This window comes from Bos indicus x Bos taurus, chromosome 6 (assembly GCF_003369695.1).
Source record: "Bos indicus x Bos taurus breed Angus x Brahman F1 hybrid chromosome 6, Bos_hybrid_MaternalHap_v2.0, whole genome shotgun sequence".
In the NCBI taxonomy this organism is placed as follows: domain Eukaryota; kingdom Metazoa; phylum Chordata; class Mammalia; order Artiodactyla; family Bovidae; genus Bos; species Bos indicus x Bos taurus.
In genome coordinates, this window is record NC_040081.1 from 114,132,877 (window position 1) to 114,160,199 (window position 27,323).

General features: G+C 56.6%; 1 protein-coding gene across 1 annotated transcript; it reads left to right on the plus strand.

Moving 5' to 3' along the window:
* The first annotated feature begins 1,003 nt into the window (after positions 1 to 1,003).
* Positions 1,004 to 27,323, plus strand: TRMT44 (tRNA methyltransferase 44 homolog). The gene is made up of 11 exons (XM_027545156.1): positions 1,004 to 1,699; positions 3,844 to 3,958; positions 6,497 to 6,716; positions 9,370 to 9,438; positions 10,517 to 10,624; positions 11,676 to 11,747; positions 15,787 to 15,893; positions 17,247 to 17,430; positions 19,522 to 19,936; positions 21,274 to 21,390; positions 26,584 to 27,323. Exons 1-11 carry the CDS (start codon positions 1,051 to 1,053, stop codon positions 26,814 to 26,816), a joined length of 2,289 nt encoding a protein of 762 aa, XP_027400957.1. The 5' UTR covers positions 1,004 to 1,050; the 3' UTR covers positions 26,817 to 27,323.

Here is a 27,323-nt window from a genome sequence, read left to right on the forward strand (position 1 = left end):
TGGTTGCAGTCAGATGCTACTGAGCGACTAACACTCTCACTTGGGGACAGGCGGGTGACAGCTGACCACCTGTCCTAATAAACACCACAGGGCAGCACTCAGATGCAGAAATGCATCGGCCGCAACTTTCTCACACAAGAAAGCAAGGCCAGAGTGAAATACAGACGCAGGAGCTCTCATAAGAGGACTAATCCTGAACATTCACAAACATGGGCTCCTTGACATTGATCAGGAATCAATATGGACACAACCAGATTCCAGACACAGGAATAATTTTAATGATTCCATAAATACACCACAGCCAGAATTCTCCAAAAGTCAACTCGGGTCACGTTACTGTCGGCACCAACACCGTTGAATGTGCCCCCCGTTCAGTCACTTGGGGTACACACACTCAGTTCACACACTCAGTTGTGTCCTACTCTTTGAGACCCCATGGACTGCAGCACACCAGGCCTCCCTGTCCATCACTGACTCCCAGAGTTTACTCAAACTCATGTGCATGAGTCAGTGATGCCATCCAACCATTTCATTCTCTGTAGTCCCCTTCTCCTCCCGCCTTCAATCTTTCCCAGCATCAAGTCTTTTCAAATGAGTCAGTTCTCTGCATCAGGTGGCCGAAGTATTAAAGCTCCAGCTTCAGCATCAGTCCTTCCAATGAATATTCAGGACTGATTTCCTTTAGGATGGACTGGTTGGATCTCCTTGCAGTCCAAGGGACTCTCCAGAGTCTTCTCCAACACCACAGTTCAAAAGCATCAATTCTTGGCCGCTCAGCTTTTTTTATGGTCCGACTCTCACATCCCTACATGGTTACGGAGAAAACCACAGCTTTGACTAGGAGGACCTTTGAGCAAACGTTATATTCCTCAGCTCAGAACTCTCCACCAGAACCACGCGCCAAGAAACTCAAACCAAGAGAAGCGATGGGTCCGCCATTTTCCCTCTCCCTTCCGGTCCCCAGCGCCCCGCCCCGTGACGCAAAAGGGCCGCACCAGGCCATTGCGTCATCGCCGCGCGCCGCTTGAGCCCGGGAGCCTAGGGTTGGTCATGGCTGAGGTTGGTAGGGTTGCGGTGAGCGACCCGGGTTCGCGGCTGCTCCCGGGCGGCTTTTGGGCGGCGGTGACCGTGTGGGTGGAGAGGCCGCAGGTGGCCAACAAGCGGCTGTGTGGCGTCCGCCTGGAGGCCCGGCGGAGCGTCTCCTTGCCCCAGATCGGGCACACCCACCCAGGGCCCAGTGCAGGCCCCGAGCCCGAGAGGCTTGCGGAGGCGGGGGGATGTGGGCCCGACGCGGGGCCGGGACCCGTCTGGCGTTCCCTCGACGCGGGCCCGGGGCCTGGACCGACAGCGAGCCCCGATCAGGGCCGCCAGGAGGCCCAGGGCCGGCGCCAGCCAGAGGAGGAGCCCGGGGAAGCCGCCGCCGCCGCCGCGACTCAGCTCTCAGGGACCCCCGGGCAACCCGGCAAGGCTGCAGCCCGGGAGGGCGACCTCCCCGCCGCCGACCTGGGTGCTCTCTGGGACGTCTTCGCTCAGAGCCTCGCCGGCGACAATCGAGAGGTGCTAGCCTTCCTCACCCGCTCCGGGGCAGGATCGCCGCCAGAGGGTCGGCGCGAGCTCGACTTGGTGCTCAGAACCGTCATCCCCAAAACGAACCTGCATTGCCCGCTTCGTGGTCCGAGAAGAGAAATGGTCCTGCAAGGTACAAAGAGTGTGTTTCCGATAGTGGCAATTTGTCAAGAGATTCCCCACAGAGGCAGGCACAAGTTACGGTGGCAGGGATGGGTTTTAATTGGTGATAGGATGTCAGGCGCTGGAGTGGGAAATGGCAACGTCCTCTCCAGGATCCTTGCCTGGGAATCCCCGTGGACAGAGGAGTCTGGCGGGCTATACAGTCCATGGGGGTCTCAAAGAGTCAGACACCGATTGAGCAACTGAGAAGGCGCAGGCTTGTCATGGTAGGGAGGAGAGTCCAGCGTGAACCTAACTCCACTCTGCTTAGTGCAAGAAGTGATGGGGCGTTTTACAGGGAGTGTGAAAGAAGAGAATGGGGCAGTGTTGTGAGGGAGGTTAAAGATTAACAAAAAGCAGGAAAGGTGGGGGATAGGTCATGCAGAGCCAACCGGGGGTTTGCTAACTGGTGCCTTCTGAAGTTAGGTCCTCCCCTCCCACAGAAGCTGGGGTCATAGCAACCCCATCTTCAGGTATGGGCTGGAACAGTCTGTTCTTCTGTCAGCCTTGCGTTTTCCCAAGTGGGCACTTCAGGGGGCCCAGCATCACGCTCGGGATGTGGCCTTGAGTTCTTGGGAGCAGTGACCGTGTTTGTTCCCGCCTTCATGGGCCATGGCTGAACCCTAGAGACAGAGGAGCATGCCTAGAGTTTGGTCCAGGAGAGCATCTTTGGCAGGGGATGTGACTGGGTTAAAAAGCAGTCAGTAAGTGAAAAGGACTAAAGGCACCTATTCTGCTTGTTTCCTCATGACGGCCTTGTTGTCCTTCAGTTACTAAGCCTTGTCCGACTCTTTGCCACCCCATGGACTGCGGCATGCCAGTCTCCTCTGACCTCCACTGTCTCCCGGAGTTTGCTCAAATTCATATGCCCTAGGGAGGCTGTAGATTGTTTATGGAGGGGGCACGTAGAAATGTGGATCCTTAACACAGAGGATGGGGTTGTTGACTGGAGTGTTGTCTGGAAGGCTTGGGGGAGAAGGTGAAGGAGGGCGGGACGATGAGCGGTCAGGAGGCGTCCAGTAGTGAAAGGGATGAGGAAAACGGCCTCCCTGCGCGCCAGAGCCGGCGGCCGCGCTGGATCCTTCTCGGGCTTCGAGCCTCGGTGGCCTCTCTTGCTGCTGCATCGCCTCTGCCTCTAGTTGGACACACTTCTCAGCTTTCTGGCGCCCTGCGCAATCCAGGGTGCCCTCTTTCTCTCCGCAGGGCCACACTGTAACCCTGGCCCGTGTGTGGGTCCCTTCCGCTGCGTAACACTGTGGGGCCACAGGCTCTGGGGTTAGGGTGTGGGCTGCTCTGGACGCGGCTCTGTCCAGAAGCCGTGATGCTGAGCCGCTGGTGGGTGCATACCTCTACCCCCGCCCCCCAGTACTGCTGGCCTCTTCCCAGGTGTCCCCTCATCCTGGAGACCCTCTCTAATCCTGATGATCACACTTTGTTTAGGAGCCCTCGGCTTTCAGCACCTTTTACAGTTCTGCTTTTGAACTGTGGTGCTGGAGAAGACTCTTGAGAGTCCCTTGGACTGCAAGGAGATCCAACCAGTCCATCCTAAAGGAAATCAGTCCTGAGTATTCATTGGAAGGACTGATGCTGAAGCTGAAACTCCAAGACTTTGGCCACCTGATGCGAAGAACTGACTCATTGGAAAAGAACCTGATGCTGGGAGAGATTGAAGGCAGGAGGAGAAGGGGACAACAGAGGATGAGATGGTTGGATGGCATCACCAATTCAATGAACATGAGTTTGAACAAGCTCCGGGAGTTGGTGATGAACAGGGAGGCCTGGTGTGCTACAGTCCATGGGGTCACAAAGAGTCGGACCCGACTGACAGACTGAGCTGAACTCTCCCGGCCTGTGGTATGAGCACATCCATGCTCACAAGGCCTTCAGACGTGGATGTCTGCATGCTCACGTGGGTCTCAGTGAAGAGCGGGGCAGGCTAGGTGTGGAGATACAGCCATGACCAGGATAGTCCCTGTGGTCGTCAAGTGGGGAAAAGCCCTGGGGGTTGAAGGCACAGTGATGGGGGTGGATTCAGCGCTGTGCTTTTAAGGCCACTTCCGGTAGCCCCTGGACTGAGCAGTTTGAACTGATCGTCCCTATCTTCTTTCTCCCCAGATGTCCTCAGTGGGGCTGTAACTTTTTTACCTTTGGAAGAGGACGATGAAGGGAATTTAAAGGTTAAGATGAGCAACGTGTATCAAATTCAGCTCAGTCATAGCAAAGGAGAATGGTAAGTACTGGATAACTGATTCCTCTTTCTCAATGATCTCTGGTTTCAGACAGTGATTTCTTTGGGCAGCTGAAAGATTCTAGGTCCCCAAGAAGCTACAGGGACTCGCCCTCAGGCAGATCGGGTTTGTGGGCTCTGCTCTCTGGTCGATGTTTCACCCTGATACATCCTGGTGGGCCCAGCCTGGCTGGAGTCTTTGGCCCCTACTTTCCGGGTAGCCTTGATGCCTCACAGCACCTGGTTCTAGTACCGAATGCAAATAAACACAATCCTTCTGTTATTTTGTTATGTCTCACACCTTGGTAACGGGGGTAGGCGGAAGCATCCTTTTGTGTTTCCTGCTGAGGCTCACGTGGTCTTAGACGTAGTGAGCATTCAGTGACGTTTTATTCTAAACACAGCCGTTTAATCTGTTCCCTTAAATCCACATGGTGTTTGGCCCTGTCCGGAAAGTATGAAATTTGGTTTACTTCCACTTGGTACTTTTTAAATGGAAAAGTCAGAAGAGAGGGAGATCACGTGTTGCTCTTCTGCTCTTTTCCTGGAGATCTGCATGGGTCCCTTTTTCCCCGACAGCCCTTGGAGCGTGTCTGTTTAACCGTGAGCTGTGCGCGTGGTTTCACGAAGAGCCCAGAGCACAGTGGGAGAGCTGGGGTTGGGCGTCTTATAGACGTGGGCCCTCCCAGCAGTGCGACCTTGGGAGTGTCGTGGCTGACCCTGACCCTGCTCACCTCTGAAACAGGTCTAATACTTTGTGAATCCCTGGGGAGGGGGCTGGGCCGGGCCTCCCAGGGACCTGGTGGAGGTCAGACACTGGGTGGGATGCCCAGGTTCTGCCCCGGCGGGGAGCCTCCTGACGGGTGTTAAATGTTCCCTGAGGGCCCCTTCCTCTCCGCTGGAGAGTGTGGGCAGACCCGCGGGGAGAGCCGTGTGTGTCCCTGGGGGTTGCCTGGAGAGTGCTCATGCAGGCGCCGGGGGGTGAGCCCTGGAGCCTGCTGTCCGCCGGCCCCGGTGGGGAAGCCGGCCTGGGGCCTGGCTGCGGCAGGCGCCCAGTGCGGCTGACGTGGTGAAATCTGTCCCCGTCCCCCATGAGCTCTGAGTGCTCGGCTGGCCACCCCACGCCGTTACCGGCTGGTGCTTCCCGTTGCTGCCCCGCTGGGCACGGGTCACGGTGGGGCTGGATGTGTCCCTTCTCAGTGGAGCATGGATGGGCTTTGGTGGCCGCCTTCGTGGGGCCGGCACTCCTGGTCAGTGCCTCGTTTCAGCAGGATTTGTGGTCTCCCCACCATGTGGTCACACTGGGCCCCAGGGGTCAGCAAGGCCCAGAGACAGGTGGATGCACTAAGGCCAGTGCTGCCAATCGCAGAGGTAGAGGAGTCCCCTCGTTGACCAGGGAAGGGCTGTGCCCATTGTACCAGCGTGGGCAGGGGATGACCCCGAGGCCTGAGCAGGTGAGCGGTAGTGTGGCCCCGGGGTCACATGGGAGAGAGCACGAGGCCCAGGAAGAGCAGGGGAAGGGCCCGAGTGAGTCCAGAAGGATCGCTTCTGAAGGGCAGGGAGGAGAAAGGGGCAGCCAGGCCTGCTCCGCCCTCCCCGCCTGGTGACGCGCACCTGGTTGCGACTCTCAGTGGAGACGCGGCTCCTGGTTCTTATGAGAGTGAGCTGTGTCCTCTGACGTGCATGGTGGCAAAAGCCTGACAGGACAGATCACCAGACGGGCTGCATGACAGCGCAGCTCTCCCCAGCCGGGGACCCCTTGCCGGGCCTCCCCTCCCACCAGCCTACCCTGCACCCACCCAGCTGCCTGTGCGTCTGCTCCTTCTTGGGGGCCCCCACTGAACACCACCTCCTTTACCGTAGCCCGACAATCCTGACACTTGTCCCCTGCATGGCGCTGCCCGGATCACAGCCCCAGAGGGTATGTTGTCCTGACGTGCGTCCTTGGGTGCGAGCACCTGCCCTGGCCAGGTGCTACTGGGGCCGGGTCACGCGGCGAGCTGGACAGACCGGGCCGAGCCACCCTGCACACTGCTGGCGGAGGATGCACAGGGGTCCGCATGCACTGGGGAGCCCCAGCGACTGCCTGCATGTCCTCAGTTTGGTGACTGAGCATCACCTTTCTGGCCAGGAAATACTTGGTGAACCAGATCTGTGTATCTGGGTTGCCCGTGTGAAATGTATAAAACCTAGAAAAATTAAACGGCGGGCACGCGAGAATCTGGCTGGTTAGCATGTGAGTGGGATGTGAGAGGAGCCTTGTCGTTCAGCCCTCCTTCCAGCGGGCTTTGTTAAGATATGTAAACGCACATTTAACAACATTTGCAAAAGAGGAGGAATTCTTTTTGCTTTTTAAATGTGTTTTGCTCTAGAGGATGAAAATTCTGTAGCTAGTTGGAGATTGTTTTGTGTTTTGGGTACAATATTTGGTAATGATAGATAGCTACCTTAACTTCTGTCTTCTTTTGGTAAATAAATGTAGAGTTTAAAAACAAGACCTGAAACCAGCTCTGCTTATTCATATTTCTCTTATTTTCAAAGGTTCATATCTGTTTTAATTTTCTGTCCAGAACGATGGCATTCAGACGGCACTGTGTATCCCAAACCCACCTGGCTTGGAGAAGAGCTGCTGCCCAGGTTGGCCAGGTGGTGTGTGGAGAGCAGGCAGAGTGGGTTCAAAAGCACCCTGTCCCTCGTCTCCGTCATGAAGTACAGCGCGGCTTACCAGGCGCTTAAAGAGAAGTACAAGGACATGGTCAAGGTGATTCTGGGGAAAGGCGTCTGGGCCCCACCCCCACTTAAAAGAGGGGACGCACCAGACGACTCCAGCTAACGTCGCTTTTCCTGTGTGCCTTCCAGTTTCACAGAGACACAGATGTTAAGTCAAAATATACCCACCTGTGGCCCCCCGTTACAGCCTGTACTTTGACATACTAAACCATAAACACATTGGCAATTATGTTATGGAAAAGAATTTTTTTTTTGGCATGTTATTTTTTTTTTCAAGAGAACAAAAGGGAAGTCTTTTTAGTTAAAAATAATTGAATATTAAATTAATTACTGCTGCTGCTGCTGCTAAGTCGCTTCAGTCGTGTCCGACTCTGTGCGACCCCATAGATGGCAGCCCACCAGGCTCTGCCGTCCCTGGGATTCTCCAGGCAAGAACACTGGAGTGGGTTGCCATTTCCTTCTCCAATGCAGGAAAGTGAAAAGTGAAAGTGAAGTTGCTCAGTCATGTCCGACTTTTAGCGACCCCATGGACTGCAGCCTACCAGGCTCCTCCGTCCATGGGATTTTCCAGGCAGAAGTACTGGAGTGGGGTGCCATTGAGTATAAAGAAAAAGACATTTGGAGAAAATATGTGAAAAAGTACAAAAGCACATACTTCCAAAAAGGAGATCAATTTTATAAAATGTTAAAACTTTATATCTAAAATGTGTGTGGGGGAGATAACAACAAACCTCCGTGTATTCACACCCCGCTTCAGAAAGAGAGCGCTGCGAGCGTGTCTCGGGCACGCGCTCTGCAGGCACTGTGCTTTTCACAGACTGGGGCTCCGTGGCGGCCTTGTGTGCGGTTTCAGAAAGAGTACTGCAAGCGTGTCTCGGGCACGCGCTCTGCAGGCACTGCGTTTTGCAGACTGAAGCTCCGTGGCGGCCCTGTGCGCAGTCAGTCTGCAGGCACTGCTTTCCAGCTGTACTTGCTCAGTTCGTATGTCTGGGTCTGCTTTTGGTAATTTGCCCAATATTTCTAACTCGTTCACTATTAATATATTTGTTATGATGACCTGTGATCATGGTGACCTTTGAAGTTAGTACTACAGCTCATTGAAGACTTAGATGAGGGTTGGCATTTTTTAGGAGTAAAATTTTTTTTTGGCTGCACCATGCCGCTTGTGGGGTCTTAGTTCCCTGACCAGGGATTGAACATGTGCCCTCGGCAGTGAAAGCATGGAGTCCCAACCACTGGACTGCCAACAAGTCCCAACAGTAAAGTATTTTTTAATTAAAGAACCTACTTTTTTTTTTTTTTTGCGTAATGATATTACACGCTTAATACACGACAGTATAGTTTAAAGGTAACTTTCATATGCACTTGGAAACCAAAGAATCTGTTTGGTTCACCTTACTTCCCCTGGAGTAGGAAATGGCACCCCACTCCAGTGTTCTTGCCTGGAGAATCCCATGGACAGAGGAGCCTGGCGGGCTGCAGTCGCACTGAGCGCGCACTCGCATGGCGCCTTGTTGCAGTACTCTGCTGTGGGGTCTGGAACCGGGGCGCCTGTGCCGACAGTTGAACCTCCTTTGTCCTCTTCCTGGTGTGTCTCCCTCCCTTCTAGAAGTAACCACGATGTATCACTGCAGCGTTTTGTTTGTTTGTTTTTAATATGCTGTTGCTGCTGCTATTAAGTCACTTCAGTCGTGTCCGACTCTGTGCGACCCCATACACAGCAGCCCACCAGGCTCCCCCGTCCCTGGGATTCTCCAGGCAAGAACACTGGAGTGGGTTGCCATTTCTTTCTCCAGTGCATGAAAGTGAAAAGTGAAAGTGAAGTCGCTCAGTGACTTCGCGACCCCATGGACTGCAGCCTACCAGGCTCCTCTGTCCATGGCATTTTCCAGGCAAGAGCACTGGAGTGGGTGCCATCGCCTTCTCCTTAGTATGCTGTTGCTGCATAACAAAGCATCTCCAAGTCTCAGGCTTGAGCAGTACCCACTCATTCCTGGGGGATCACCCTCTGGTCCCGGGCTGGCTGACCTCACTGTGCCCCCCTCTTCCCTCCCAGGTCCTGGCCTAGTAGTCCTTCATTATCCTGCTATTTAGAACCTTCATGGAGGCACTCCTTTCTTCTTCCAACTTTTTAAATTGTCCTTGGTGAGATGGTGCGTGTGAGCTGTCTAATCCTCTAGACTGGAAACAGAAATCTGGACTTTTAACATTGGCCATTGGTTTCTTTCTCATCTGCAAGACACCTGTTCTGCACATTACTGGTATTACAGTGAGACCTCACACTTGCACAGCCAGCATTTTCCAGGTTCAAGGAACCTGACGGGCATCCTGCATGGTCATTAGGTCATAATCTTTATCCCTGCTTTACAAATAGGGAGATGGGGACACTCCTGGCGAATGACAGCAAGACACCAACAGACCACAGGCTGGAGCTCTGACCCCTGTCCCCATGACCCCGCCCCTTGGCTTCCTTGACACCCCCACCCCTCGATTCCTTGTTTATCAGACTCAGTCTTTGAGGGTGGGGGGTGCAGGTAGCGTAGCTGAGCCTTTTCTTTTGATGTCCAGTGGCCTCGTCTAAGTGTCTTTATTCTGAAATCTTGCTTTGGACTCCATTGATCTCCATGTGTCCCGGTACACACAGATACGGTGAAAATTTACAGATGCTCTTGATAATTTTGTAGGTGTGGCCTGAAGTCACTGACCCTGAGAAGTTTGTATATGAAGATGTGGCTATTGCTGCCTACCTGCTGGTAAGACTGTGTGTGACCTGAGTGGGTGGAAGGGTGGAGGGTTGCCTGCGGCAGCTCAGGGTTTTTATAGTTCTGTTTGTCAAGGTTGGGCTTCCCTGATAGCTCGGTTGGTAAAGAATCTGCCTGCAATGCAGGAGACCCTGGTTCAATCCCTGGGTTGGGAAGATTTCCCTGGAGAAGAGAAAGGCCACCCACTCCAGTATTCTTGGGCTTCCCTTGTGGCTCAGCTGGTAAAAAATCCACTTGCAATGCGGGAGACCTGGGTTCAATCCCTGGGTTGGGAAGATCCCCTGGAGAAGGGAAAGGCTACCCACTCCAGTATTCATGGAGAATTTCATGGACTGTATAGTCCGTGGGGTCACAAAGAGTTGGACATGACTGAGTGATTTTCACTTGTCAAGGTTGGATACACGTGTAATTTTTTTTTAAGTTTTACATGGCGCTTTTGTGTGAATGTAGAACAAGTTTGGATTGTGAACCAACAGGAATTCGACTTTTTCCAAATTACTAGTCAACACGGAGACGCCAGCTGGCGTTGGGGAGCCCTTGGGGGCCCATCTGATTAGCTCCTGCCTTCCACCCTCACAGCAGGTGACTCAGGTTTGCGGCCTTCCTGGCCAGCTCACTGACCACCTGGACTTGGGCACACCCTTTAGCTTGACAGTCTGGGTTTCCTTATCTATGAAATATCTAGAAATGACTAGACTATCTCTGAATTCCTTTCAACTGTAATTCTCTCAGTCTTAGAAGTAATAAGGCCTCTCAAAGCGTACAAAACCAGAAGAACTTAAACAAGTCTGGAAGTAACTAACAGTGATGTGTAAAACTCGCCCAGAGCTGACCGCGCACGCGTGGGCTCGGGGTGGGAGACGAGGAGGTCCGGTGCGCGCCACCTCGGTGAGCGGCGGGCCATCCCCACCTCCCTCTGCTCACCTGGGCGACGCCTGTGTGGGGCCCCGGCCCCGGAGGCCTCTCCGCCTCTCCTGGGAGGGCACTGCAGTCTCACGTGGCCTTGTGTGTGAATTACTCCGGGGCAGAGCGCACCACAGACTGACCTTGTTTTTCCTGTTGACTTTAGATCCTCTGGGAGGAAGAGAGAGCTGAACGGGGAGAGACCGCCCGGCAGTCCTTCGTGGACCTCGGCTGCGGGAACGGCCTCCTGGTCCACATCTTGAGCAGCGAGGGGGTAAAGCACGCTGGGAGCTGTCTTTAGACCTTTCTAGGGCGTCTTCACATCCAGCACGAGGCCTTGCTCTACCAGCGCAACCTGGGTTTGGAGGCGGCTGGGCTGTCAGAGGTGCAGTGGCTGTTGGTGACGCTGTCGAGGAGGTAGCCTGTCCGCGGGAGGGTGAGGCAGCCGCCTCGCTGGACGAGAAGAGGGCCCTCGGGGACAGGCGGCCTGCGGGTGACAGCCTTTCAGCAGCAGGGGTGTTCTTTTTGGTGCTTTCTTTGTAAAACCCAGCATTTCAAGGTGTGGGGAGGGGTAAGGGGCGAGGGCAGCTCTGCTCTCGAGGAGCCTGGGGTCTAGCTCAGAGGACGGGCCAGCGCCCGTGGACTGAACACACGTGTGAAACTGTGATGCTCAGTTCTGCAGCCATTCTCTTGGTTGTGAAGCAGAGGCCGTGAGAACCGGGAGCTGCCCTGGCCCCAGGAGAGGTTCCGGGCACACAGGGGGCAGTGCCCACTGCCCCCTGCCCCCAGGGCCATACCGTCTTCCCTTGTGGATGAACACGCGTGTCCTCGCCTGCGGGACTTTGGGGTGAGGTTGTTAGGGCCACCTTCTGAGATACTTGATAGAAAGAGTCTGGGGGCCCTGGGACAGCCTGTCTGTGGTGTTAGCACATCGCACGGTGACTGGGAGCCGGGGGTGGGGCCTGGGGAGAGCTGGGGGTGGTTGGGGTGCGCTGGGTGCTCGGGACCCCGGAGCAGGGCTTGTCTGGGCTGGACGAGCAGGTGGGCCCGGAGCTGAGGTTGGCTGAGCGCAGAGGCGGCGGCTCCCTTTAAGGGAGGCGTGTCCCCCGGGGCTGCGAGTGAGCCTGGTGGTGTCTCCAGGCCTTGCCTCCCGAAGGCGCTGTAGCCGGGGTTGTGTCTGGGCCCCGGGCCGAAAGCGTCTGTTTCTCAGCAGCTCAGGGTCCTGCGCCTCTCAGGGAGTGGTCCCTGCAGCGTTTGATTTGTTCTCGCTCGTTTCTAATGACGTTCCCTCCTTAACCTTTGGTTCCTGAAATTCATCGTTTCAGCATCCAGGCCGAGGGATAGACGTCCGAAGAAGAAAAATCTGGGACATGTACGGACCCCAGACCCGCCTAGAGGTACTGGCTCTGTCCCTTCGCTTGACTTCAGCAGCCGCTCCCCAGTGCGGTTGTTTCCAGGAGAGAGTCTGTGTGGGGGGCCAGTCAGAGGTGCCAGTAACGCAGCAGTCCACACTCGGCTTGCTGCTCGGAGGCTTGAACAGAGGACACCCCCTTAGACTTCCCTGCCTCCGGTTATACTGAAGGGAGGACGCCCCCTTAGACTTCCCTGCCTCCGATTATAATGAAGAGAGGACGTCCCCTTAGACTTCCCTGCCTCCGGTTATATTGAAAGAGGGACACTGACTTTAGACCTTCCCTGCCTCCGGTTATACTGAAGAGAGGACGTCCCCTTAGACTCCCCCGCCTCCGGTTATACTGAAGGGAGGGTGCTGGCCTCCGGAGTGAAGGTGCTGTCTTGGCCCCAGGTCTTCTGTGGCTGCTTTGGGGGCATCCATTCTGGAGCCTGCCGCAGGCTGCAGCTGAAACATTCCTTTGGCAGTGGGTGCCCTCCCTGCGGGGACTGGGTCAGGGCTGGGGGCAGCATGGGTACTCCTGCTCTGAGCAGGGTGGCCAAGAGAGGCCTCTAGGTAGGGACAAGTTGTCAGGGAGTCAGAGGAAGGGAGCACAGAGGTGCAGGCAGGGCTGGGCTGCGGATGTGCGGATGTCTCGTGGAGACAGCATGATGGCTTCCAGCTCTCTGGCGGCCAGGTCTCAGCTGTGGCCGCAGAGCTGCAGTCAGCCACACCGAGGTCCGGAGCAGGTCCAAGCTGTCAGACAGGGAGGTCACTCGGGGGCAGGCAGGTGGGAATCTCCCCAACAGCACCCGCCCGGCAGGTCTGGGCTCCAGCGTTTCCCAGCCTTGGCCTCTCATCCAGACCTCCAGGTCAGCAAGGGAGTGCCTGGCCCTGGGGCTCCGTCCTTGGCTCTGGAGTGCCGTGGGGGCTTCTGCTGCCCAGATACCGACATCGCCTCCAGGCCCTCGTCCCCGAGCTGATAAGATGCGTGGCATGAGGACAGGATGCTGACTGACAAGTGGGAGAAGCGTTTACTTTTCAGTGTGGAGGATGTCAGGAACCTGTAGAAGTGGAGAGAAGCTTGTAGTAAATCCCAGAAACTCAGGGGCCAGCTCAGCAGTGGTTCTTCTGCCTCATCCCCTCCCCCATAACCCCAGCATTAGCCTCACTGTGTTTGAAACAAATCTCCCAATATATTATTTCACCTGTGAATAGAAAACAAAGTTTTCAAGGCTCTATTTTCTCTTCGCCTTTCTTTTAAAGTTGAGAGTAGTGTTGCCAAAAATGAAAAAGGTTGGAGGAAGTGACATTGATTGCAGCTGCCCGACACCTCTTTACTTGCTCAGGTTTTCATTATATATTTACACTCTGCTTTATGATACGAGGGTTTGCACTTGCTCATACAGTCAAACAGGGCTTCCCTGATGGCTCAGTGGGCAAAGAATCTCCCGCTCTGCAAGAGACGAAGGTTTGACCCCAAGGTCAAGATCCCCTGGAGGAGGGCACGGCAACCCACTCCAGGATTCTTGCCTGAAGAATCCCATGGACAGAGGAGCCTGGGAGGCTACAGTCCATGGGGTCGCAAAGAATCAGACATGACTTAGCAACAGGGATATGTTCATACATTATAACACGAGAACATCTCAAAAGCCTCAGGTTTGAAGAACTCCGGTAAAGCAGGGAACGGACTCCTGCTAGGGGTGGCTCTGCAGATACATACACGGACCACGTATTCTTACACAGGTCATGAAGTTGGGCTCTGAATTCAATACGAGGCTGATGATCAAAGCTAAGGGAGTAACATGGTTGATTTCACAATCCCATGTATCCCAGGTGAGGAAGCAAGATAACTTCTTCACGTGGGAAGTTCAGATAGCAGTTGAATAGGCTCTCTGTTCAAGTCCTGTCTCTATGGGAGCTGGCTGGCATGCTGTGCCCCTTGCAGGACAGGTAGAGGATTCTACTTCTTTTTTGACTTTGGGGGCCTCTTTTTTCAAGTTGAAGTATGAAAGTGTTAGTTGCTCAGTCATGTCTGACTCTTTGCAACCCGTGGGCTGTAGCCCACCAGGCTCCTCTGTCCATGGGATTCTCCAGGCAAGAATACTGGAGTGGGTAGCTATTGCCTTCTCCAGGGGATCTTCCCAAGCCAGGGATCGAACCCGGGTCTCCTGCATTGCAGGCAGATTCTTTACTGTCTGAGTCTCCAGGGAAGTGGTAATGTTGGGTTAGTTTCTTTTGTACAGCAAAGGGATTCGGTTATTCCTGGTATGTTTTCCACGTCCTGTTCCGTTATGGCTTACTGCAGGGTGCTGCGTGTGGGTGCCGCAGGGCCGTGTTGCTTCTCTGCTGTGTGCACAGGGGTCTGTACACGCTAATCCCAAACCATAACTTACTGCTCCCCCCACCCCGTTCCCCTTTGGTAACCATAAGTTTGCTTGCTGTGTCCGTGAGTCTCTCGGTTTTAGAAGTAAGTTCATTTATGTTGTATTTTAGGTACTACATGTAAGTGGTCCCACCTGATGTTTGTTTTTATCTGACTTGCTGCACTGACTATGATAATTTCTAGTTCCATTCATGTTGCCGTAAATGGCATTATTTCAGTCTTTTTATTATTATTAGCTATTAGCTATATTGTGTGTGTGTGTGTGCGCGCGCGCACGCGTGTGCGTCCATACACAAGTGCTCAGCGCTTGTCTGTTTCCTAGTGAACAAGTGATCTCCATGAACAGGTGCAGTCTGGACATTCAGAGGCCAAGTCTGCGATACAGCTCTTTTTTTTCTGATGCCTCATTTGATTGTAAGCTAGAGATGGTTAAGGAAAAAACATGTGCTTTTGATAACAGCAGTGTGATGATCACAAAATGTCTTAATTTTGTTTGTAAAACTCTGTTTCAAAAGAATTATTGCAGTTTTCTATATTCAAATTTTCAGTTAAAGCTTTTTGCTGAAACAGGTGGGGCTTTGCTTGCTTGCCTTGGGGGCTGCGTTCTTCAGTTTTAAAATTAGGAGGATTTTGAGTGGCTGTATAGACTCTTTTGTCTCTCCAGTTCTTACTGACAGATTAATTGTTGAGACTGTTGACTTTAGTAATTAATGAAGTAATTAATGAAGGCCTGCTAATTAACTAGCAGAAGGGATAGATGTTCACTGAAAGTTCTTCAGTCATAAAAACAAGCTGTTCCCAGCTTAACCACAGAAATCGTCCCAGTGGTGACCATGCTTGTTCCATGGGTAAAAAAGCTTGCTGTCCGAGTGTTCACACAAGATCGTATTTTAGTAGCAAAGGCTGGTGTACACTGTGTCTATAAATTCTTCCTGTGCTTTCTCTTTTCATTGATGCACTTCAGACTGTGGGTTGACTGACTGTCGAGGTTGTGTAAATGCATCAGGCTATGCGTCACGTCAGCCTCAGACCTCCCTGCTTTCCGCTCACTCTGCAGGCCATTTCTTGCTCCCGTGTGTGCACTCCTGCTAAGTCGCTTCAGTCGTGTCCGACTCTTGCAACCCTGTGGACTGCAGCCCTCCAGACTGCTCTGTCCTGGGGATCGTCCAAGCAAGAATGCTGGAGCGGGGTGGCGTTTCCTCCTCTGGAGCTCTTCCCGACCCAGGGGTCAAGCCCACGTGTTGTCCATCTCTTGCATTGGCAGGCAGGTTCTTTACAGTTAGCGCCACCTGGGAAGCCTTCCCTGCTCCCATCTTCTGCCAAAAGTAAAGCAGTTCTCATGTCCCCCATCTCCTTCATGTAAAAAGGGTGTTTTTAATTATGAGCAGCTGATGCGCACTCAGAAGGGTGGTGTTCGCTCCTCGGGTAATGATGCTCAAAGTTGCCATTTCCCATGCCCTCAGGCGGGTCTGGGCTGGGCACACGCCTTCCTCACTCCTGGCCCAGCTTTTTACCTTCTGCAGGTGAAGACCCACAGCCCCAAGGGGCTGAGACCTGCTCCGGGCAGCTGTGGTTCTGCAGGGGGCTGCAGCCTTTGTCTTCTCCCATGCTCTGCTTTCATGGACTAGACGTTCAGTCTTGTTCTGCGTCTTTCTTTTAGGAAAGTGCAATCACACCAAACGATAAGAGCCTTTTCCCTGACGTCGACTGGCTCATCGGTAACCATTCTGATGAGCTGACGCCATGGATACCAGTCATCGCAGCCAGGTGAGCTGGTGGGCCTGTTGGCACCATGGTGGCTGGGGATGTCCCGTTGCCTCAGTCTCGCTGTCCAGACCCATAGCTTCTGGCTGCTCGTGGCTGTTGAGCACTTAAATGTGGCTAGTTCACCTTGTCGAGATGATGGCATACTGCTGCTGCTGCTGCTAAGTCGCTTCAGTCGTGTCCGACTCTGTGCGACCCCACAGACGGCAGCCCACCAGGCTCCTCCGTCCCTGGGATTCTCCAGGCAAGAACACTGGAGTGGGCTGCCATGTTGGCTGTATTTAAATTTAAAAACATAAAGTAACGTGAGTGGCTCACACGTTCACGTTGTATTTTTGTTGTGATTCGTTCTATCGTGTTTGTACCCAGTGTTGCGATGTTTTTTCCTGGGACGTTTTCTCATGCAGGAGGGGTGCCTGTCGGTATGAAGACGCTCTGCGGGGTCAGCTGACGTACAGTGTTGGTTTCAGGTGTACAGTGTGGCGATTGAAAACTCACTGGTTGAACTCTGTAGTTATCATAAAATATATGATAGAAAATATATAAATACAGAATGCTGCTGCTAAGTCGCTGCAGTCGTGTCCGACTCTGTGCGACCCCATAGACGGCGGCCCACCAGGCTCCCCCGTCCCTGGGATTCTCCAGGCAAGAACACTGGAGCGGGTTGCCATTTCCTTCTCCATAAATATAGATTATTTTATATCATAAACTATCATGAAATGCTGTGCTGCCCAGCGTATCCTGTGTCTCGTTTAGCTTACAGAGTCGTCTGGATCTCTTTTGTCCCCCACCCCTGCCTTGCCCCCCCCGCCAACCCCCGCTTTCCCCATGGTGAACACTGCTTCATTCTGTACATCTGTCGGTCTGCTTCTTTGTTATTTTCTGCTTCTTTGTTATCGGTTTTTTTTGATTCAGCATACAAGTGATAGCACACAGTATTTGTCTGTCCGACTTTATTTCACGAAGCGTAATATGGACTTTTTAAGAATAGCATAGGCCCAGCAGCAAACCGTGACCTTGTGGTGCCTGCCTCTGAGATCCGTGTCCACAGCCGCAGTCTCCAAGTGCATCAGGAAGTGTCAGGTTCCAGCTGATGATCACAACTGCAATAGAGAAAATATTTTTTATAAAAGTAATTACACTCATATTTTATTGAAAAGGTACTGTGCTACGTTGTTTCTAGCATTTAACCTGAGGAAAGCTGGGATTCCTTTTTTCATATAAAAAGCACCGTTAGCCAGGAGCACACCATCCGCATTTTGCCCCACACACCACCGCCGTGCGGCTCTCCACGGCATTTTCCTCACCGAGCCTGTTCGGGACTTTGAGCGTCCGTGTCGCCGGTTGTCTCTGAAGGTCTTCCTACGACTGCCGCTTCTTCGTCCTGCCCTGCTGCTTCTTTGACTTCATCGGGAAGTTCCAGCGGACGCAGAGCAGCAAGACGCAGTACCGAGGGTACCTGGACTTCATCACCGAGGTGGGCTCGGCCTGCGGCTTCCACGTGGAGGAAGACTGTCTTCGGATCCCTTCCACCAAGCGGGTGTGTGCCGGCCACCAGGGCTGTCCTCTGCGGGCATGTGTGGCATTTAGATGGAAAACGTGGGGCCATCCTTGTCACAGACCTGTAGACGAGTCGGTGATGCCCAGAGGTGTGGGTTCTGACCGGCGGCCCCCAGCATGGCGCTGGCGGCTTCCGGGGCTCACTGCCTGCCTGTGGTCCCTCCCGCACAGGCATTCTGGACCGCCGTCTCCAGGCCAGTGGCCCCCGCAGGAGCCCTCGCCTGGTCCCCATCTCCTCCCCAGAGGCGGCGACTGGCCCTTGGGCACCTCCCAGAGTCAAGTCAGCTTAGCTTTGGTTTGTGGGCTTGGTGCTGCCGGAGGTTGAACGCTTTAAGTTCTGACTTCAGTTCAGTTCAGTTGCTCAGTTGTGTCCGACTCTTTGCAACACCATGGACTTAGCCTCCCAAATAATGGGCTGAAATTGCTTCCAAACTTCAGAATGATTTCAAATTTTCTCTTTAAAAGCCTCATTAATTCAGATTTACTTGAAATGAATTTGTCCAGGGAGATATTGACCCTTGCACTGCCTGTCACCCTGCCAGATGGTCGGGGCTGACCTGCTCACCACTCAGGGGGCTTGAACCTCTGGGAGTCAGGGCAAGTGTTGACATCGGATTTATGTTAACCTCTGATCACTTTCTTCCATGAGACTCTAGGTTGTCAGTGCTTTTAAAAAAATACGCACACACAAAAGCCCGTCACCCAGATCTCAGCTTCACGGCCTGACAGCGGTGAAAGGTGGAGATGGAGCTTAACTCGGGCCCTGCCACTTGCTGTAAGCGCACTCAGGGCCGGCACAGGCGCTGCCAGCCCGGGAGGAGCAGCAGCCCCCAGGCGGTGCTGGGCTCCTCAGTCGGCTTCAGGCACACCACTGCTGTCGCTGCTCAGAATCATTTTGGAAACGTCCTTTAGCACTCACCTTAGAGCCTTCGTGTCATCCTGTCAAATGCCCTCTATCTTGGCAAGTCACAGCCTTCTGAGGTTGGAATTGAATTTGGCTAGCGTTTGGGCTTCCCAGTTGGCGCCAGAGGTAAAAGAACCCTCCTGGCAATGCAGAAGACATGAGAGACCCAGGTTCGATCCCTGGGTCGGAAAGATCCCCTGGAGAAGGAAACGGCCACCCACTGCAGTGTTCTTGCCTGGAGAATTCCACGGATAGAACCTGGCGGGCTACAGTCCGTGGGGTCGCAAAAGAGTCGGGCACAACTGAAGCGACTTAGCACACAAGCACACGGAGCTTGGGTCGTGTGTGCAGGGATCCTACAGTTTGCATTTGCCGTTACTGGGAGCTGGAGACTACAGGCCCTTGGCTCAGCCTCTCCGAGCCTCAGTTTTCATATAGATTGTCTGGTTCGGGGGTTGGATGCAAGCATTGGTGTCCACAGGCAGCAGCCGTTAATCAAGGACTGAACACGGGTCCGGTGCTCTCACTCCATGCACACGGAGGTCGTCCCCTGCCCGTGGTGGCACAGTCAGCGGGTGGCGCGGCTGCAGAGCCGTGATGGGCTCCGATGTGACCGGAGGCACTTCCGTCAGGTTCAGGCCCTCGGAGGACTTCCAGAGACACCGTCCCCGCGGCGGCATCTGCAGACCGGGCCTCTCGCTCCAGGGCAGCCCACGTCTGGCCGCACAGGGGGGACGTGCCGTGTGAACAGGGCATCCATGCAGTGCCCGGCGCTCTGCTGGGGGCACACATGGTCCCCCCACCAGCGAGGCTGCCCCTCGAGGCTCTGGGGGTTCCGTCAGGGTCTGTGTGTGGGGCGGGGGGTGCGCAGCGAGGGCTGACACAAGAACGTGTTCAAGATGGGGCGAGACCGGTTGGCTCAGTAAAGGCGACCTTGGCCTGTATGTTTGTTAGGAGCCGTGGGAGTCTGAGTAGTGAGGTTTTCTGTGGGCTTTTGCTGTTAGTTGCTTATTTTGAGGTCACTGATGCTGGTATTCATTTGTAAAATAAGGATTCCTGTCAACATAGGTCCCTAAGCCCTGAGCAGTTTGTTCTCCAGGATGAGAGAATTACGTGGGGAAATAGCGCTGGGACCTCTTAAAGCCCTTCTCTGCTCTCCCTGTGCAGGTCTGTCTCATCGGGAAGTCCAGGACATATCCGCCCACCAGGGAGGCTTCCGTGGACGAGGAGAGGACCCGCTACATTAACAGCAGGCGGGGCTGCCCCGGGAGCCCCTGCAGCGGGGGTCCTGCCCTTCCGCCCCCTGGGGCGGCTCCCAGCAGCGCCCCTGGCCCCAAGGGGCATGGAGCCCTGGACGCCCGGCCCGCGCACACAGCGGAGGCTGGAGCCGGCCAGCAAGGGGCCGGAGCCCCGGCAGAAGGACTCTGGATGTCCGGATTTCAGCCCCGGGAGAAAGCTGAGCGCCTCAGGAACTGCGCCGCCCTTCCTCGAGAGTTTGTGGACCGAGTGATTTTGCAAGTGGCGCACTTGTTACTGGGAAGAAGTCCTGCAGGCGGGAGTGCACAGGCCTGGAATCGAGGAGGTAACCGCCAGCCTGGGCTTCCCCTGGGTGCTGGGCAGGAGCTCCTTCCCTTGTTCTCTTCTTCAGACCGAGCTTGAAACTATATGTACATGTGTACATCTGCTTAGTCGCTCAGTCATGTCTGACTCTTTGCGACTCCATGGACTGGCCCGCCAGGCTCCTCTGTCCATGGGACTCTCCAGGCAACGATACCGGAGGGGGTTGCCATTCTCTTCTCCAAGGGGTCTTCCTGACCCAGGGATCGAGCCCACGTGTCCTGCATTGCAGGCAGATTCTTTATCATCTGAGCCACCTTGAAACCGTATGGTCTTTTTAAATTAAGTGTGTTTTAAGGAAGCAGTGAGACTTCTCACAAGCTCGTTAGAAAACCCTCTTCCTTGTGGCTCTATTAACACACAGAACTTCGGTGCCTCAGAGGAGGGAGCTGAGGCCACGGGGAAGTCTCAGGGTCCAGGGCTCCTTGTTGTCCATTTATTGAAATGATCCAAACAGAAAGCCAGGTTGCTGGCTGCCAGAGGTGAAAGGGAGATGTTTGTATCTGATTGCTCTCATAGGGTGAGTAGCGTGCTGGAATCTGTGGCTCTCGAAAGAGCCAGGGGGCTCCCTTTGTAGCTCAGTCGGTAAAGAATCTCCCTGCAGTGCAGGAGACCTGGGTTCAGTCGCAAAGAGTCAGGCACGACTGAGCGAGTAACACTGACTTCCTCACTTAAAGAGCCAGGGATCAAGTTATCAGGAGTGTTCAGACGGGCTGATGGAAGGCGCCTGTCGCCACTGGAGGGTTCTGTGAGGCTGCCCGGGAGCGGGGTGCTCACCCTTCGGGGAGGAGGCCGAGGCCCCGCCGTCAGTCAGGGCTACTGCCCGCTGGCCCCGTGGTTGGGCCAGACCAGTGGTGGTGAACAGCGGGTCTCCCCCGGCCCCCGGCGTGGAGGGCGTAGCCCCGAGTTTCTTCCTTCGCCGCCACACCCCTCCCATCCCCTGTGTCTGTGCAGTGTGGCAGCACCATCGAGCCTGTCCCCTCCAGGGATCCCCGATCCTGTGGCTGTCTGGCCGGGAGAGCCTCTTGGGGGCCAGTTTAGGTGGCTGATTGCCAGGTAATTATGGACGAGGCCCGGGGCCTCTGAGGAGTTCTGGGGGTCAGCACCCCCTTCCTCGGGGCACCCTGCAGAGGCAGGCCAGGCTGGGCAAGGAGGAAGCAGGGGACGGGCTCCACGTGGGGCCTCGAAGGGCCCAGAGCCTCCAGGCCGTGCTCCATGGAGGGGCCGACTGGCCGTGTGCTGCAGAGGAGCTGCGGGCTCAATTACGGCTCTCATGTTTGGGGGCAACCCCATCTCGCACAGGGAGCCTGTCCTTGGCGGAGGTGGCCGGGGAGCTGGACCGGGAGACGCTGCAGAGGCTGAAGCGGGAGTGCGGGGGCCTGCAGACGCTGCTGAGGAACAGCCCGCAGGTGTTCCAAGGTGAGGCGCGGCTGTGCACCCCAGCGCCGGCCCTGGGGGCCCCGTCCCCTTCCCGAGGAATGACTCTGTCTGCCCTGCGCCCCCAGCTCCGGCACTGGGGGGCCCCGTCCCCTTTCTGAGGAAGTGACTCCGTCTTAGAGGAGTCTGGAGCCAGAGCGTGGCTCCCTCATGTACATCTCACGCGGGGATGGTGCGTGGGTCACACCGCTGTCTCTCTGATGCCCCCCAGGCTCAGCCCCACCCCGTCCAGGGTGCACCCCTTCACCCTCGGAGGGACGAGCCTGCTGGTGGGGCCTCCTGTCTTGGAGCATTTCCAGTGGCGCTCGGGTACCTGCTTTGCTTTGGCCTCTGGCTACCTGTAGACTGGAAGCACCCCGAGCTCCCAGCCAGCCCTGCCCTGCCGCCCCCGGTTCTAGGCGAGCAGCAGGAGGGCCTGGGCCCGCAGTCTCCTCCACGCCGGCTGCGGGCTCTGCAGGGTGGGGAGCAGTCCCCGCCCTCCCTGTGGCCTGCTGGGGGTGTGTCACAGACGTGTACACGGCACTGGGGCTCAGAGGAGGCCTGTTTACCTTCAGCCGCATGAGGGGCTTCTGCGGACCCCTCCGCCAGGGGGTCCGTGGTTGGTTGTGTGCACTTTCTTTTTTCTGGAAGCATCTTACAGCACACCGCAGCTGGCGTGCTCTTCACTCCTAAACACGTCGTGTGTGGCGTTAAAGTCAGTGGCGTCTCCTTCGTTGCCCTGTGTCGGGGGTGACGTCCCCGCCCAGGGAGGCCTGTCAGGGACGCTTGCGCTCAGGACGAGGCATCTGTGCTGGTCGTGGCAAGCGGGACAAGGAGAAGCACGTCGGGCAGAGGGAGCAGCGTGTGGGAAGGGGCAGGGGGTGGGCGTGGTTGGGGCTGGCGGGCTGTGGCCCCGGGCCTCTGACCGGCGGGGGCGAGGTGACTCCCCGTGACCCTGTGGAGAAGGGCCCGGCTTCCCGAGACCTCTGCACACAGGGTCCTGAGCTGAGGGGGCAGGGCCCGCGGATCCCAAGTGGGAACACGGGCAGCCATCCGAGCCCCAGGGGTGGGCGAGTGCCCCTCCCAGCCCACCTTTGTGGTCCTCCCATGGGGCCGGCGGAGAAGGCAATGGCACCCCACTCCAGTACTCTAGCCTGGAAAATCCCATGGACGGAGGAGCTTGGTGGGCTGCCGTCCATGGGGTCACGAAGAGTCGGACACGACTGAGCGACTTCACTTTCACTTTTCACTTTCATGCATTGGAGAAGGAAATGGCAACCCACTCCAGTGTTCTTGCCTGGAGAATCCCAGGGACGGCAGAGCCTGGTGGGCTGCCGTCTATGGGGTCGCACAGAGTCGGACACGACTGAAGTGACTTAGCAGCAGCATGGGGCTGGGGTGGGTGGGGGGAGGCTCAGGGCTGGAGCACAACCTCCAACCCCTCCTGCAGCCCGTAAGCACCCCCAAGAGGAGCGCGCGGGTGGTCACGCCCGCGGTGCCTCTGGGTGGCCTGGCTGGCCTTCCGGGGCTGTTTTCATCTCCACTTGGACTAAGCGCTCCTGCTGCAAGCTGGGGGCGGGGGGGGCGCTGCAGAGGAGCTGTGGCTCCAGGGGGCTTGTGGCGGGCAGCCCACTGGTGAGCGGAGATGCGGGGGGCGTCCCTGCTGGCCGGGCTCTGCTGTACAGAGCTTCAGCGGCTTAAAAATCACCGTGCCGGGCGCTCCTCTGCCCTCTGCTGTTCCTGGCGCATTTTTGGTTTGAGTTCATGAAATCATGTCTTTTTTCCCCCATCATAAATACACGTGTGCGTGATTGCTTTCTGTGTGGTTGGCATTGAGGGGCATGTTCATTTATTTTTGGAAACACTTTTGAGTCAGAGGCCTGGGCGTTGAGTGCCAGTAAACACGCTGCTCCCAGTCACGCAACAAATATGCCTGAGCTCAGGCTTTTCTCTGTAGATTTGTTTTTTAACTAACATGGCTGGTTTTCTAGTCACGGTTTCACAAGTGAGGAGGTGAAGGCAGTTTCAGACCTTTCAGTTCCGCCTGCGCTGAGCCTCTCGTGGGCCGGGCTGGAGTCCTCATCCAGCCTTGAGGATGTGGACCCAGCTGGGGAGGGCAGTCCCCAGCCCAGGGTGTCCGACGAGTTGGGGGTGGGGCTGGTCACCTGGCCGAGACAGACCCCAGAGCCGGCGCTGCCGCACGCACCCCAGCACTCGGTAAATTTACCTCTGCAGAGAGTTTCTGGGGCTTTCCTGGTAGCCTAGCTGGTAAAGAATCTGCCTGCCATGCAGGAGACCCTCGTTCGATTCCTGGGTCAGGAAGATTCCACTGGAGGAGGAATAGGCTACCCACTCCAGTGTTCTTGCCTGGAGAATGCCATGGACAGAGAAGCTTGGCGGGCTACAGTCCATGGGGTCGCAAAGCATCGGACACGACTGAGCGACTAAACCACCGCAGAGAGTTTCTGGGAGACCCTCCTGCCGCTTCCTCAGGACACTTTGGTCCAGGCGACATCTGTGGTCAGAAATGGCGGAGGGGCAGAGCCGTGGGTTCGTGAGTCCGCGGGGCTCGCACTCGTGGTAGGTGATGGGCTCAGGTGGGCAGAGAGTGACCTGGCACGGCGCGTTTCCTGCCTGTGACGCCCTGAAAATCAGGGCATGTTTCCACCCGGGGAGAGGCTGCTTCTGGCCCGAGAGCTGGCTAGAGGGGCGCACACGCAGGGCACAGGCCTGCCCAGGCAGGGGGTGGGGGGCACAGAGGCGGCCGTGTCCTGGGGAATGGAGGGGCCGTCAGCCATCCCGGCCCCGGGGCGCCCTGGCCTCTGGCCTCTGCCCTCTCGGGGGCCACCCCTCATCCTGAGCGCCCACTCTCCCGGCCTTACGAGTCCTGGCTGGACCCCTTCTCCCGACCCTGCAGGGATGGCTCCGGAAACGCGGTCAGTGGAGGGCCTGCTGCAAGCCTGCCGGCCCGAGGGGCGGGGACCAGCCCCCTGCTGGGCTCCAGGGTCTGTCCCTGCTTTCGGTCCCAGCAAACCCCTCACCGTCTTCCCCCAGATTTCTCTCGAGCCTGTCCAGGGATGGGGGCGGGAGGCTGCCTTTCGGATGCACACTGCTGGAGTTCGGGGGCGCCTCACACCCTGTCCAGGCAGTGAGAGGCCTCCCCGTCTTTCGGATGCACACTGCTGGAGTTTGGGGGCCCTCTCACCCTGTCCAGGCAGTGAGGGGCCCCCCGTCTTTCGGATGCACACTGCTGGAGTTTAGGGGTACCTTGCATCCCGTCCAGGCAGTGAGGGCCCCCCGTCTTTCGGATGCACACTGCTGGAGTTTGGGGGTGCCTCGCACCCCATCCAGGCAGTGAGGGGCCCCCGTCCTTCGGATGCACACTGCTGGAGTTCTGGGACATCTCACATCCCGTCCAGGCAGTGAGGGGCGCCCCGTCTTTTGGATGCACACTGCTGGAGTTTGGGGACATCTCACATCCTGTCCAGGCAGTGAGGGGCCCCCGTCTATCAGATGCACACTGCTGGAGTTTGGGGGCGCCTCGCTCCCCATCCAGGCAGCTAGGGGCCCCCGTCTTTCGGATGCACACTGCTGGAGTTTTGGGGTGCTTTGCATCCCGTCGAGGCAATGAGGGGCCCCTCATCTTTCGGATGCACACTGCTGGAGTTTGGGGGTGCCTTGCATCCCGTCCAGGCAGTGAGGGGCCCCTTGTCTTTCAGATGCACACTGCTGGAGTTTGGGGACATCTCACATCCTGTCCAGGCAGTGAGGGGCCCTCGTCTTTCGGATGCACACTGCTGGAGTTTTGGGGTGCTTTGCATCCCGTTGAGGCAGTGAGGGCCCCCCGTCTTTTGGATGCACACTGCTGGAGTTTGGGGGCACCTCACCCCAGGGCTCCCCCTGCGTGCGTGGAGCCGAGGGCGCCCCGGGCACCCTGCTCTGGCCGGCCGTGTCATTCCCGGCTGTGCCAGGAGGGGCTGCTGTGGGCACACCATGAAGGCCGTGGCTTCCTGCCCGGCTCTGAGGCCAGGGAGCCAAGCTGTCTGTTCCGCCCCACCGAGAGCAGGGCCTGCCTGGCCCTTCGTAGGTGCTTGTCGGCCGCGCCGAGGCTGAATCCCTCATTGTGTCCTCCACACACACAGGCGCCTCTGCGCTTCCTTCCTCTGGCTTCGAGGGTCAGTTTTAGTAAATCATCAGTCTCCAGAGACAGGCAGTCCCATTATTGCCATAACAGGAGGCAATCTGCAGGGGAAATTCAAGCTTTCATTCCCACTTTGAAGTTTTCCCTAGAAGTTGGGTAGCCAGATTTGTTCAGTGAGCAGCCTTTATTTCTCCCAGAGCCGTTGTGTCTCCACGTGGTTTTAGCTCTTCCAGGGGAAACCACCAGGGCTTGGCTACTTCAGCCCATTTCCATGGGGATGTTGACTTCTTGGGACAGGGTGACGGCCATTGGAAGCCCTTGGAGCAGCTTCTGCGAGTCGGGGTACCAGCTCAGGAGGCTGCTAGGCAGTGGTCAGCTGACGGGTGCACCCCTCCCCGGGGCCTTTGAGCCGCCCAGCTCTGCGGTCACTCCGCCACCCAGCACCCGCCCCGCCACCCAGCGCCCGCCACCGGGGCTGCCTTGAGCCCCCACTTTTCTCTGGTTGTAAACCTCACCCCTGGTCTTCACCAGCCAGAAAGGACCCCACCCCGTCTCACTCCGCCTCCTGTTTGTGATGCGGCCGCGAGTCCTTGGGGCCAGGGCTGCCTCGCAGATGTCCCGATGTCCTTCCCGTATCAGGACCACGCTCGTGGTCGCCCGATCCTTAGCCCCGTCCCTCGAGCTGGTGCCTGTGCTGCCCAGCCCTCTGTGGTCACTCTGGTCTTGTCATCACCAGGGCCTCAGGCACAGGCTCCTCGCCTCTCCCCAGTCTCCCCAGGGTGTCTGGCAGCTCCTCCTGACCACCCCCAGCTCCGCGCTTCCACCCTGCCCTCCTTCCCCCTCACCCCTGCCTCCAGCTCCATTTTAGGGGGGACTGCAGGCCTCGAGCGGTAAGGAGCTCGATCTGCCTCCACTGCCATACCTCCTGGGGGCTGTGCCCCCAGCCTGGGATGCCTGCACTCACAGAGCCCTCCCCACCCGCCCCCACTCCCCGACCCCGGGAGCCCACGGCCCGCAGCTAACTGCCCCGTCTCTTCTCTTTGTTCCAACCCCAGTTCTGCATGGTCGCGTGCGCATCCGTGACTGGAGGGAGGAGAGGCCGCGGAAGAAGGAGGAACCGGAGGCGAAGCGGAGGCCGTCCTCCGACACCTTCAAAACCCGCATCTGCTGGTTCTTCGCTCATCACCCGGATGGCTGCGTCCTGCCTGCAGACTGCTGCCCGTTCGCCCACGGGCCCGGGGAGCTGCGGCCGGCGCCCCGCACCAAGAAGAAAAAGCCGGCTCTGTGAGGGGCCGAGCCTGAGGGCCGAGCAGGGGCTTGCGTCCTGGCCGCAGTGGAGGTCATGGGCCCCGCCTTCCTCCAGGTTCTGCCGACCACGCCCTGCAGACCCTGCGATCCTCCCCCGCCCTCCGCCCCAGTGCTGGCTTCGCTCCTGCTCTGCGTCTTTACAGCAGGCAGAGCCATGGCCTCCGGAGAAGGCAATGGCACCCCACTCCAGTACTCTTGCCTGGAAAATCCCATGGACGGAGGAGCCTGGTGGGCTGCAGTCCATGGGGTCGAGAAGAGTCAGACACGACTGAGTGACTTAGCAGCAGCAGAGCCATGGCCTCAAGTGCAGGAAGGACTTTGAGCCGGCCCTTCTCGACTCCCGCGCCCCCACCACTAGCTGCCTGGGGGCTGGCTTCCTCCTGCTCTAGGTCTTCGCCCCTCAGATACTGTTGACTCTTGATTCCAGGAGAAAAAAAAATCCTGATGATGTGCTTCTGTTGTAAATTGTTGACAGTTTTACACAGAA